This window comes from Erigeron canadensis, chromosome 8 (genome assembly GCF_010389155.1).
Source record: "Erigeron canadensis isolate Cc75 chromosome 8, C_canadensis_v1, whole genome shotgun sequence".
Classification (NCBI taxonomy): Eukaryota; Viridiplantae; Streptophyta; class Magnoliopsida; order Asterales; family Asteraceae; genus Erigeron; species Erigeron canadensis.
The window spans coordinates 15752147-15764385 of NC_057768.1; the positions used below are offsets into that span (position 1 = coordinate 15752147).

Below are 12239 nucleotides of genomic sequence, written 5' to 3' on the forward strand. Positions count from 1 at the left end.
CCTTTTAAAACCATATTTAGCCCAAGCATGTTTAACGTATGATTCCACAACAGGGTATGCCTGCCTTTTCCCCAGACAAAATCTAACCAATGTATTATGAAATTTACTATTAACTTCAGCAATAATCTCCTTAGGTAACAGTAAATCAAAACCATCAGCACTTACCTCAGAATTCAGAGACCGAAAATTAGCTTTCACCTTTTGCTTTTCCTCTTTTTTATCGTTCTTTAAAATATTAGCATAAGAGGTCTGTGGTTGATCTTTTTGAGTCGTTTGTACAGACTCAGCCCCTTGGGTAGTCTCTTTCAACACTTCATTCACTATTTCAGTGACATCCAAGTCGTTTCCATCTCCACCTTTGAGGGGTCCTTCTTTGCCATCGGAGGCTCCTTAAATGACACCGTCTTTTTGCCCGAACCACCTGGAGTCTGAACAGTAGTATTCGCACCACCACCAGGAGATCCCGCTTTTAACTTATTTTTAGGGTTTTCACCCACTACATCAGTCGCCTTCTGCCTTGCATTATTCTTCATAATTGATCGGACAGGAATACGACCATCAATATTTTTCACCTTGGATGCAATACCTGAACTACTCTTTGAGAAAGCACCTCTCTCCATCAAACCCAAAAGACCATGCAAAAACACATCAAGAAACCCTAGCACAATAATAGAACAAAACAGCACAAAAAACCTAAACCGAATCAAACAAAAACCAGTAGATAAACAGCCCTTAATTTTGGAAACATGATCGAACCAAGATGGGGATGAGAATCATTGATAAACATTGATCGAAATTAGGTCTAGAGGCAGAAGATTATAATCGCCATTTAGAGAGAGAAAATTCAAACCCTGGTAAACAGAACATTACAACTACCGTGTTTGCTTTTAGATATGACACTTTTTCAATTGGTTGCTATTCCATGTTCTTGGTAAGTCTTCTCCCTGGAGTGTTGCGAGCTTGTATGCTCCGTTTCCGCATGCTTTGTAACTTCATATGGTCCTTCCCACTGGGGACCTAATTTTCCTTGCTTTTCCGCTTTGTTTGCATCATTGTTGCGGAAGACATAATCTCCTGGTAGGAATGTTTCTTTCCGTACCCTTTGGTCATAGTACCTTTTCATCTGCCTTTTGTAAGTTGCTTCTCTTATAGCTGCCAACTCTCTTCTTTCTTCTAACAAATCCAAGTTACTTCTGAGTTGGTTTTCATTTTCTTCTTCGATGATGGCTCGATGGAGAGTGTGAACACTTGCTTCTGTAGGTATCATTGCCTCTGAACCATACACCAAGCTGAATGGTGTTTCTCTGTTGCTTACTTTGGGTGTTGTTTGAATGCCCCAGAGGACTTGGTGCAACTCATCCAACCATCCGTCTTGGCATCTCCCCAGCCTTGCTTTGATTCCATTCACGATTTCTCTGTTGGTTACTTCTACTTGCCCGTTAGCTTGCGGATGAGCTACGGAAGTAAAAGACTGTTGGATTTCTAAATTTTCACAAAAGGTTCTGAAAACTCCTTCACAAACTGTTTGCCATTGTCGCTCACGATTACCCTTGGTATCCCAAATCTTGTCACTATTTGCTCCCAAACAAATTTCTCCATCTGTTTTCCTGAGATTGTCGCCAAGGGCTTTGCTTCCACCCACTTGGTAAAGTAGTCTACTGCCACTACTAAGAACTTGAGCTTTCCGGGAGCCTTTGGGAAAGGACCCACGATATCGATTCCCCATTTTAAAAATGGCCATGTTGAGGTGACAGGAATCATTTCATTCATAGGGGCTTTGGGAACTAAAGCATGTATTTGGCATGAGTCGCAGCTTTGAATTTCTTCCACTGCATCTTTGTGCATAGACGACTAGTAATAACCTAGAGTTGTGATTTTTGCCACCACTATTCTTGCTCCGGAGTGTAGTCCGCAGGCTCTGTGATGTATCTCCCTTATGACTTCCTTTGCTTGCCTCAGCCCTACGCATCTGAGAAGGGGCCCAAGGTATGACTTCCGGTACAACACTCCATCCTTTAGCGTATACTGAAGGGCTTTGATTCTTATTTTTCTTGTCTGGTCCCTATCTGTTGGGAGTGTTCCTTCTACTAGGTATGTCATTATTGGAGTCATCTAAGTTTCACCCTCTTCTTCAATCGGAGTTGCTACCATCTCTTCTTCAATGGAACTTTTCTCAAGCATCTCTACTAAGACTTGCTTAGTAAGGTGTGCAAATGAGGTTGATGCTAGCTTGCTCAGGGCATCGGCTATTTTGTTCTTGTTTATGCTAATGTTTTGTATTCAAAAAGACTTGAACTGTTGTCTCACTTCTCTTACTTTCTCTAAGTATTTCTTCATTATGGGCTCTTTTGCTTCATATGTTCCATCCACCTGGAAGGCCACAATTTGCGAATCTACAAATGCATGGATGTGCTCTACTTTCATCTTTTTCGTGATCCAGAGACCTACAAGAAGGGCTTCGTATTCTGCTACGTTGTTTGAGGCTTTGAATAAGCGTAAAGCATAAGTAAATTCTTGCCCCTCCGTGTTTGTGAGTATCAGACCAGCTCTGGAAGCATCTGCGCTGGAGGCTCCATCAGTGAATAAATTCCACGATTCTGCTCATGACTCTTCTTTCAGTTCTTTAACCTTTTCTTCTTCGAAGATAATCTTCCTTTTAGCCTTTGGTTCTTTGGAGGGTGTTTCTGCCAAGAAATCTGCAAGTATCTGTCCCTTAACAGCGTTTCTTGGTTGGAATTCGATTTCATGCTCCCCCAACTCTATAGCCCATTTCGCCAATCTCCCGGATACCTCCGGCCTGGTAAGTACTTGCTTTATTGGTCTATCTGTTAGCACCATGACTAGGTGTGCTTGAAAATACCAGCGGAGTCTTCGTGCTGCATGAACGAGGGCTAGAGCTAGCTTTTCAATTTCTGGGTATCTAGTTTCAGGGCCTTGCAAGACTCTACTTACGTAGTATACTGGCACTTGCCCCTTTTTTTTGTTTGTCATTAAGACAGCACTGATTGTTTCTTCCGAGGTTGTCAGGTATAGCACCAAGGTTTCCCCGGTGGTTGGTGTGGTGATGGTGGGGATTTGACAAGTATTCCTTCAACTCTGTAAAAGCTTTCTGAGCCTCCTCCGTCCAACTGAAGTTGTGCTTTCCCAAACACCCTTTCAATGTTTTAAAAAAGGGTAGGGAGCGCTCCGCTGACTTGGAAAGAAACTGATGGAGGGCTGCAAGCTTTCCATTGAGACTTTGTATTTCCTTCAGGCTACTTAGTGGTTTTAGATTGAGGATGTCTTTTACTTTCTCTGGATCTGCTTTGAATCCTTCCTTTGTGATAATGTGGCCAAATAGATTGGCCTTCCTCCGCTCCGAAGGTGCATTTTGTTGGATTCAACTTCATGTTTATGGATCGGAGTGTCTTGAAGGTTTCCTCAATGTCCATCAACATGTCTTCTTCGCTTCTACTCTTGATAACTATGTCATCTACATAAGCCTCCAGATTACGCCCGATTTGCTTTCCGAATGCCTTGTCTACTAGCCTCTGATACGTTGCACCTGCATTCTTTAACCCAAAGGGCATCTTCTTATAGCAGTAAATGCCCCCAGAAGTGTAAAATGTTGTCTTGTCTTCATCATCGGGTGCATCTGTATTTGGTGATACCCTTTGTAAGCATCAAGAAAACACTTCAACTTGAAACCCACCAATGATTCTACTTTCCAATCGATTTATGGTAGTGGGTAGCAGTCTTTAGGGTAAGCCTTGTTAATATCGGTAAAGTCGACACACATTCTCCAGCCTCCGTCATGTTTTTTCACCATAACTGGGTTGGCTACCCATCTTTGATATTTGACTTCCCTCAAGATACCTGCTTTGACCAAGTCTGCTACTTGCTCTTGCGCGACCTTGCATCTATCCGGGGCTAGACTTCTTCTTTTTTGTTTCATTGGCTCCATGTGCGGTCGCGCATTTAGCTTGTGTTGGCTAGACTTCCTATCTTTTGCGGCTCTACTTTAGCACAATATCGGTTGAAAAGTGCCTCTGACTTCACATATCCGATGCCTAGCGACGTTGGGAATTTAATTGCAGCATGAGTTGAGGAGGGGATTATCCCCATTTTCCTTATGGCCACTATTCCCAAGATGACATTATACGGGGAGTCGGCCCGGATGATGGTGAACGTTAACACTTCCGTACGTTGCCTCGGCCATTCTCCCACAGTTACCTGTAGAGCTACTTCTCCTTGTGACCATGCTCTTTCCCCCGAGAATCCAATTAAGGAACTTGCTAAGCCTTTCCTTAACTTTTGGAGAGTTGGCGATAATCTTTGGAAGCAATGCTCGTACATAATTTCACACCCGCTTCTGGTGTCTACATGCACTCTTTTCACTTGGTGTTTCCCTATGATCGCTTGGATCACAATTGGGTCATCTGATGCATATTTCTCTTCAATGGGCGGGAAGCTGATCGCCACCGACTTCCATGGCTCACTTTTGTCTGGTATCTGCTCTTCTCATCGAACTTCACCAATTATCATGGTTATGGGTGCTTCCATTACCTCTGGCCTTGCTGCTTGAGCTTCGGTGTTATCTTGCCTTCCTTGATTATCTTTTGGCCCTTGTTCTTTCAAGCCTTTTAAGAACTGGGCCAGCCTTCCAGTTTTGGCTGCTTCCTCTACCTTGGTTTTGAATACTTTACAATCATTTGTGTCATGACCGCGAACATTATCATAATCACAGAATTTGCTCATGTCTTTCCCCCGTTGTTGTGACCTTGGCTTTGGTGGTGATCTTTCTGCAGCTAATACATCCCGTGGGGGTCTCTGTGTATTATTCAGGGTTCCATGATTGGCTGAACATGATCCTGTGTTCGCTGATATGGAGAGAAGTGGTGTCCTCTACCTCCACGACCCCTTCGGCCTCGTCCCCCGCCCCTTCCATAAGGCTGCGGGTTGAAATACGGACTTCCTTCTACTGGCTCCGCCCCTCCCAAATTACCAGCTGTGTCCTTTGCAAGAAGGAAACTGTGTGTCTTGTCAGTTAGAGTTGTATATGTCTGTGGGAGGTCGGTGGATAAGAATTCGACCAATGGTTTGAATCTCAGTCCGTGCACGAAACCGGATATCTTTTGACTTTTAGCCAGACCTTTGATGAGTGATGTTTCATCTATGTATCGTGTAATGAAACTGCGTATGCTTTCACCTTCTCTTATTTTTATGTTGTGTGCTTCCAAATGGATCTTCTGGTATTTCCTCTGCTGGCTGAAGTGGGATATGAACTTTCTCTTAAGATCTTCAAAGTTTACTACACTCCCGACCGGTAGCCCATCTACCCAAGCACGGGCTACATCCTTCATAGTAAGAGCAAACATATGGCAAGCAACCGGGACATTCCAACGTTGCATCTTGATCATGCCATTGAAGTGCTTCAGATGATTGTCGGGGTCACTCTTGCCGTCATACATTTCTATTCCCTTTGGCAATCCTCCGGGTGGCAACGGGTAGTCTTCAATCCATTGTACGAACGGTCCCGGCTCTGTTTGGATCATCATGTCTTGCTCGCTTGGAAACCATGAGGGTTGAGACTGCCCACTGGCTGAATTGGTAAACATTGTTTGTTGTTGGTATTGGTTAAAGTTTTGTGTATAAGTTGGAGGGTGAGGATGTGTACTGGTTGTATGCATCAGAGTTGGTCTAGTAAGCTGCGGAGTGAAAGGTTGGCTATAAGCATATCGCGAGTTGTGTGTAGGTTGCGGCGTGAAATATTGACTCTGGGGAGTGAAGTGGTCATTATGTGTGGGGTACGGTTGGCTATAGCCATGGTAGGTGGGATTGTACGTCTACCCCAGGTTGTGCACTTGCTCAGCTGCCATAGGTGGTAAGTTTGGACCTTGTGGCCGGAAGTTTCTAGCATTACCATTGACACGTCTCCGCGGTGTATCGCCAAAGTGTACTCTGGCTCCGGACCTGTTTCCACGGGGTCCCGGAGGAGGTATTTCCATTTCTATTTCTTCATCCACGTCTTCACTCTCGTCTGAGTAGGTCAGGCAAGTACGTACACTATCCATATTCATCGTCCGGATATATTCTCTCATCAACGGGGTTAACTCTTCCATCTGCCTAGCCGTTGGTGTTATGCGAGATGAGTTTCTGTTTACAGATGACTCATTTTGAGGAGGGTCGAAGCCCGGAGGCTCCGTTGGGCCCTCCGCTGACATTTTTTTTGTTTTTCGTTACAAGATTATGTAGATATTGCGGATGGCGCCACTTGTTTAAGCAAGGATTCTCGCTTAAGGTCTAAGGGTTAATCTTGTGTGGAAAAAGGGGGTTTGAAAGGTGTTTTAGACTTGTTGGCGATTCCCAGCTGGTATGAAATCAAGGTGTTGATCTCACGCCACCAAGTGTAGAATGTGTGTGTTTTTGTGTGCTGTTCATTGGTCCTAGAAGTAGGCCAATGAAAGGGTATTTATAGGGGTTGAGGATAGGTCAGCATGTTGATCCCTAGCTGTGACGTTCATCCTGCAGGTAGACATAGGCATTGGTCCCAAGTTGTGACGTTCGTCTTGCAGAGAGACGTTATTCGGTGTGTCGTTTTATACGTAAGCATTTGTCCCTTGCGAGGAAGAGACAAAGTTGTTGCAGGGTTTGTTAGATGTCGTTATAACCGACGTCATGAAGTTCTAAACTAGAGCTTTAGTAATGGTCACATTCAAGTAGCGAGTAGGCTGCGGCCAGGAGGAGGAGGGCTACGACCTAGGTAGCTGGCCATAGCTATTCCCAAGCAACCAGGAAGGCTGCGATCTGGTTGCGACCTGGATGCGACTTGGCTGCGACCTGGCTGCGACCTGCATTAGGTTAACTAGCATTAGTGAACTTTGGCTTATTTACTAGCATTAATGGTGTTTAAGCTAGGTACGTCATTAACACTCAAGTTTAAGGCAGAAGCAAACAATAGTATTATCTTAAAGGAGTGGAGGATCCCCGAGCACAACATAAAAATCACCAGCAAGGGAACGTAAGAAGATTTTGAACCCAGATGGGTTTCTGTTGGTCCAATACAATTAGCATTTTTACTAGTTTTAGACTTTTAGTTAATTGTATTCGTTGCTAGTTGGAAAATTGTTAGGTTGGTCTAATATATGGTATGCCATATATTCTTTGAACTAGTGCTTAGGTCCGTCTAATGGACGGGTAGTCTCAAAATATATTAATCAAAGTTAATATAATTTTAACAACCATAAATATGACCAATATCACAAATTAATCAATACGAAAGCTAAAGAAGAAACATATGAAACTTAACTACATATAAATATTGATTCCAGTTTACTCTTTTTTTCTTCAAATTTAATAGATAAAAAATTTGCAACAAAGTATATAATTTGATACATACCAATTCATCAACAAAGCCCAACTCGAACGTTTTGATTTTCTTCGGGTTGTTCCACTTTGAAGCAGTTCATACATGCACAACACAGAGTCGTAGATGATGGTTAACATGTGTTGGCTTAAGATCTTAAAGATGAACTAATATGGTCTTATTTTTTGTTGTTCAGGAAGAAGCTATAACGAAACTATAATGGAAAACAAACTAAATTAAAAGAGATAATAATAACAATAACATAAGAATTAAATGTTAAATAATAATAATAATGATTGAATATGAACAAAGTATATAAATAAAAAAACCCTTTTGGTAGTCATTGGAAGTTAATTTTTTTTTTTTTGTCGTAGGTTTGTTTTTGGGTTTGAGAATATGTGAGGTTTTTTTTTTTTTTGAGAATATGTGAGGGTTTTTTTTAGGTTGTCTATATAGATAAAAAGAGTTTTTATTTAATAATAAGGTCGGTCATTTATTAAATTAAATTAAATATTTAAAAAAATAGAGGATTAATAAAAAGACAAATCAATATATAGTTGGGATATAAACCGATGTATTTATCGTTATAAGAAAATCGAAACATGCTGAGCATGTATTTATAGTTACATGGAATACTTCAATAATAATAAACCCTAAACATTAATATAATTAATTCATATAAATCTAAAAAGAATGTTTAAGATCGAGATAAAAAAAAAAGGAAAAAGAAGAAAATAGAACAGGTCAACTATTAACATACTTAAGAAAAAACTAAACATAAAAGTTATTGTAGCTTTCAAAATTGATAGAATTTATCAAAAGGATTTTAATATTTTACTATGTTGTTTGCCAGAATATATAAACAAATCGTGAGGTTTTTTTATGTTATATAAATATAACAATTTTTGGGAGAGAAAAAGATTTGTTTTATTTTAATTTTTAATAGAATAAGAATATATATAAAATTTTAATTAAAATTATATAGAAAAATAAAGGATTAATTAGGATGAATAATTAAGCTCAAGGAGGTAGATTAGGGTGTCAAGTGTACCCCAATCTCCTCTTTTAGTTATATTATATATGCTACACTTTGTGACATTATTTGTACTAAAAAGTTTTGTTGTTATAATATATCATCGGAGTATCCCTTTACCAAAAAAAAAAAAGAAATTATCGCACCTTTTTACTTATTGTATTCTTTTTTGCATTGCCACTAGTTTACTTGTTTAATTTAATTAATAAGTAAAACCAACCAGTAATTTGGTATAACGTTTACTGATGCGTGCTCCAGTCGAGTCCAGTTAACTTATTTGCAAAGAACTTCGAAAAAAGGAAGTTTATTTTGGGTAATAGCAAAAATTTCTAATAAAGTAATAAGTCTTTCCAAAAAAGGAGGTTTATTTTGGGTAATTAGGTCATTTTCAAACTAACTTTTTCGAACTGTTCTAAAAAATGAAGAGTTGAAGAATTTTTATATATTAAGATAAACATATTAATTTTTTTTAATATTATTAATTATTTTAAACATTTTCATACATATACATATAATAATTATATTAATTAATTAAATATACAGTTTTTATCCGTTTATTCGAAAAAACGGTTCTTATACAATTTATCAGTTTAACTTATGCAAATTTATATTTTCTAGTTTTTTCACTGTTTTTTTAAAAGGAATTTATTTAATTCATCGTAACATTATCTTTAATTTTTTGTGCGGTATGATATCATTTCTTAAAAATATATATGGTTTGAAATTAACATTCGCACGCGATGTATTGTCGCAAGTTGATTGAAAACTATATTTTATATCTATATTATAATATACATAATTATAATATTATATATATATATATATATATTTGTAAAGTTAGCTTCGATTCAGATGTGCTGGAGACAATTTTAACCAGCAACTCGCTGGACCTCCAACCCCCTCCTCATGGAAAATACCTTGAGATGAGAAACCCAAGACTCACCTCCGGGGCCCACATAGTGGATTTAAAAAATACCTCTGGCCAACCCACCTAAGTGGAGTTGGTTATTATATTTATATTATATAATACGGAGTATTATTGTTTTAAAATATATATTAAATACAAATTGAATTTAAAAGCAAAGGTGCATTCGCAAACAAGGTATTAAAGAAGCATACATATTTGGATAAACTAAAAGAGCATCTAAAAGCCGGCCTAAACCCACAACTCCACAAGATTCTTCCGTAGCTAACTTGTCCCCTCTCTACACATCCAGCAAGGTAATTCTAAATTCAAATTGTTTATTTTTTTAATTAATATTTTATATTCAACTAGTTTCGTAACATTGATCGATCCAAACGGCTGGTGTTACACAAAGCTTGTGAAAAGAATCAACATGTATCTGTCTGCTTGGCTTTTGATACCTTAGGCTCCTGGCACTGGAAGCACTTTGTTTCCTGTCCAGGATTCAACGGGTTATCTATAGCAAAATCTCGACTCTAGAGGGATTTGATTTTAGTAGATTAGGGTTCGCAATTAAAAAAGGGTGTTATGATGTAACTTGGATAAATTGTAAAATGAATGAAAAGATTTAGTTTTGATATAAAGTAATGACAACTCATAATAACCTAGTGTGCTTTTCTTTTCGGGATGTTGTTCGAAACCCTTTTTTTTTATCATTGTTATAAGTATTTAAATACATCCGTCGTTTAAAAATAATGACTTTTAAAATTTTTCGCATAACATTGTCAAAACATAGCGGAAGCATTAAATGAAAACGTTTACAATTTATACCAGAATGATCATTTATTAAATAAAACATGGTGTTACTAATCCGTATCATGAGAACAATAAAAGGAAATCCATAATGGAACCAACATAAATGCCAATTGAGTCAACATAATGACATCTGAACATATGACATAGTAACTAATGTCTACTAAATGAGGCTAATAAGGATGAACTAAGGCCAACTCCATAATCATCTACCCAACCCAAGCATTTCGTCGTATCTACCTGCTCAACCTTGTTGGACCTGAGGGCAACATATTTCAAAACATTTGTCGAGTTTATACATTAAGAAAGGTCACTTTTAAATCATTAAGTCATTGATTATTACTTAACATCTCACATCATACATCATAGGGTATATAATCATAAATATGCATATCCACGTTACACATCACATTTCACATATTAAGTTATAAAACGCAAGTCATTGCATAGCATAGCATCACATCACATTACATTACATATCATAGGATTCACAATCCATATCATCATTCGCTTTCACTTTTAACTTTATCTTTTACTTCTTACTTTACACATTTGATAACATTCGTCACCTATCACATGGGAAAGTGGTGGTTGTGTAATACCCTGATGTGCGTTTTTATTCTGTCTTTAAATTTATAAAATGTTGTACAAGTAACAATCTTAAAACACAACCACACTAACGAGCAGAAAACCCGATCAATGTAGTATAGTCTAGTGATAAGCTACAGGATCGTTCGCAAGGACGCGTTGCTTTACCTAATCTAGTAATATGTGTAATTCTAGTTGTTTTGGAGGTTTGTCACTAACTCCTAAATAACTACTACTTTAAAGTAAATATCCGGTATTACCGGGGCATGCCGTTTCTGAAAAAACAACGTAAAATTGTGAGGAACTGTAACACCCCACCGTTGGCGGAAACATGAGGTGTCATGAAAAGTACAGCACGACATGGAATTACATAGATACTGATATATGAAATAGAATATAATGAATATATTCCCAAAACATGAGTTCAAAGTCATGACAATGCTAGGAAAGCTTATTACAAGTACATCCATAAAAGAAATAAACCAAGGCATGCAGAGCTCTAGTCTCCAAAGTCCAGTCCTTGCATGAAAGTCCTTATCCCTGAATAGCCTGAGTACCTGAAGGTATAGTAAAACGTGTCAACACAAAGGTTGGTGAGTTCGTAGGTTTTATGTCAAAAGTATTAGTCAAAGAAATAAGTCTTTTGTCGATTCTTTTAAATCTAAACAAGTAATAGTTGAATATATAACGAGCAGAGTTACGCCATAATAAGTCCAAAAGTCCAAAAGTCTAAAGTCTAAAGTCCAAATGTCTCAAAGTCCGGCCTTACAGTACCTGCCTTAGTCTAAAGTCTCAAGTCACCATACACACAAAAGCACATCATATAGCACAATAACAAACACATAATCACACACATACAACAAGACATAAGCACGTCAAATGGCATAAGTAACTCTATACGCACAGGCTCAATATTAAATATAAACAGAAATCGCCAAAACTGTTTAAAAAGAACAAGTATACTTTCCACCCCAAAACATGTTAAAAGAGGGGCTACGAAACTCACCTGAAAGGTGTTATGAAAGTACAACGAACGAGCACGACAAGCACAATCAAAGTCCACGACAATCAACACCTATCAATAATACATCACAAGTCACAATGAAAGTCTTTTGTCTTAAGTCTTAGCCTATTAGAAATGCCTTTAAGTCCATATGTCTTTATTTAACTTTTAAATGACGTTTATTAAAATTTACGAGACTCGAATAAACCGAACAAGAGTCTGGATTTGACACCAATGACCTTTCTTAAGTTTAAAATACATTATTTTATTAATACAACCTGATTTGAAATCATTACATAGCCCAAAATAAGTTTTACTCGAATTTAATCAAAACTAGACTAAAACCGGAGATTTTAACTGAAAAGCTTACGAAACTGAAACGAGTAGAGGTTGAACTCAACCTAATGGTTCAACTCGACCAACTATAGCCCAAATATGTTATTTTAAAATCTTTTAATCATATGTTAGCCAATTGGACCAACTACACCTTTTGAGAAAACTAGTCAAGTTTAAGAACCGATTACGCGCGTATGGGCACGAAAGGCTAATGAAA

At 38.2% G+C, this 12239-nt stretch overlaps 1 protein-coding gene across 1 annotated transcript; it reads right to left on the reverse strand.

The window, feature by feature from the left end:
* Window positions 1-4820: 4820 nt before the first annotated feature.
* LOC122610316 lies at window positions 4821-5597 on the reverse strand. Its single transcript, XM_043783310.1, has one exon. It carries the CDS (start codon window positions 5595-5597, stop codon window positions 4821-4823), a length of 777 nt encoding a protein of 258 aa, XP_043639245.1.
* Window positions 5598-12239: the final 6642 nt, after the last annotated feature.

Bases quoted from the DNA above. Each gene is read 5' to 3' on its own strand.
- LOC122610316 (XM_043783310.1), bottom strand. From the start codon at position 5,597: ATGTTTACCAATTCAGCCAGTGGGCAGTCTCAACCCTCATGGTTTCCA.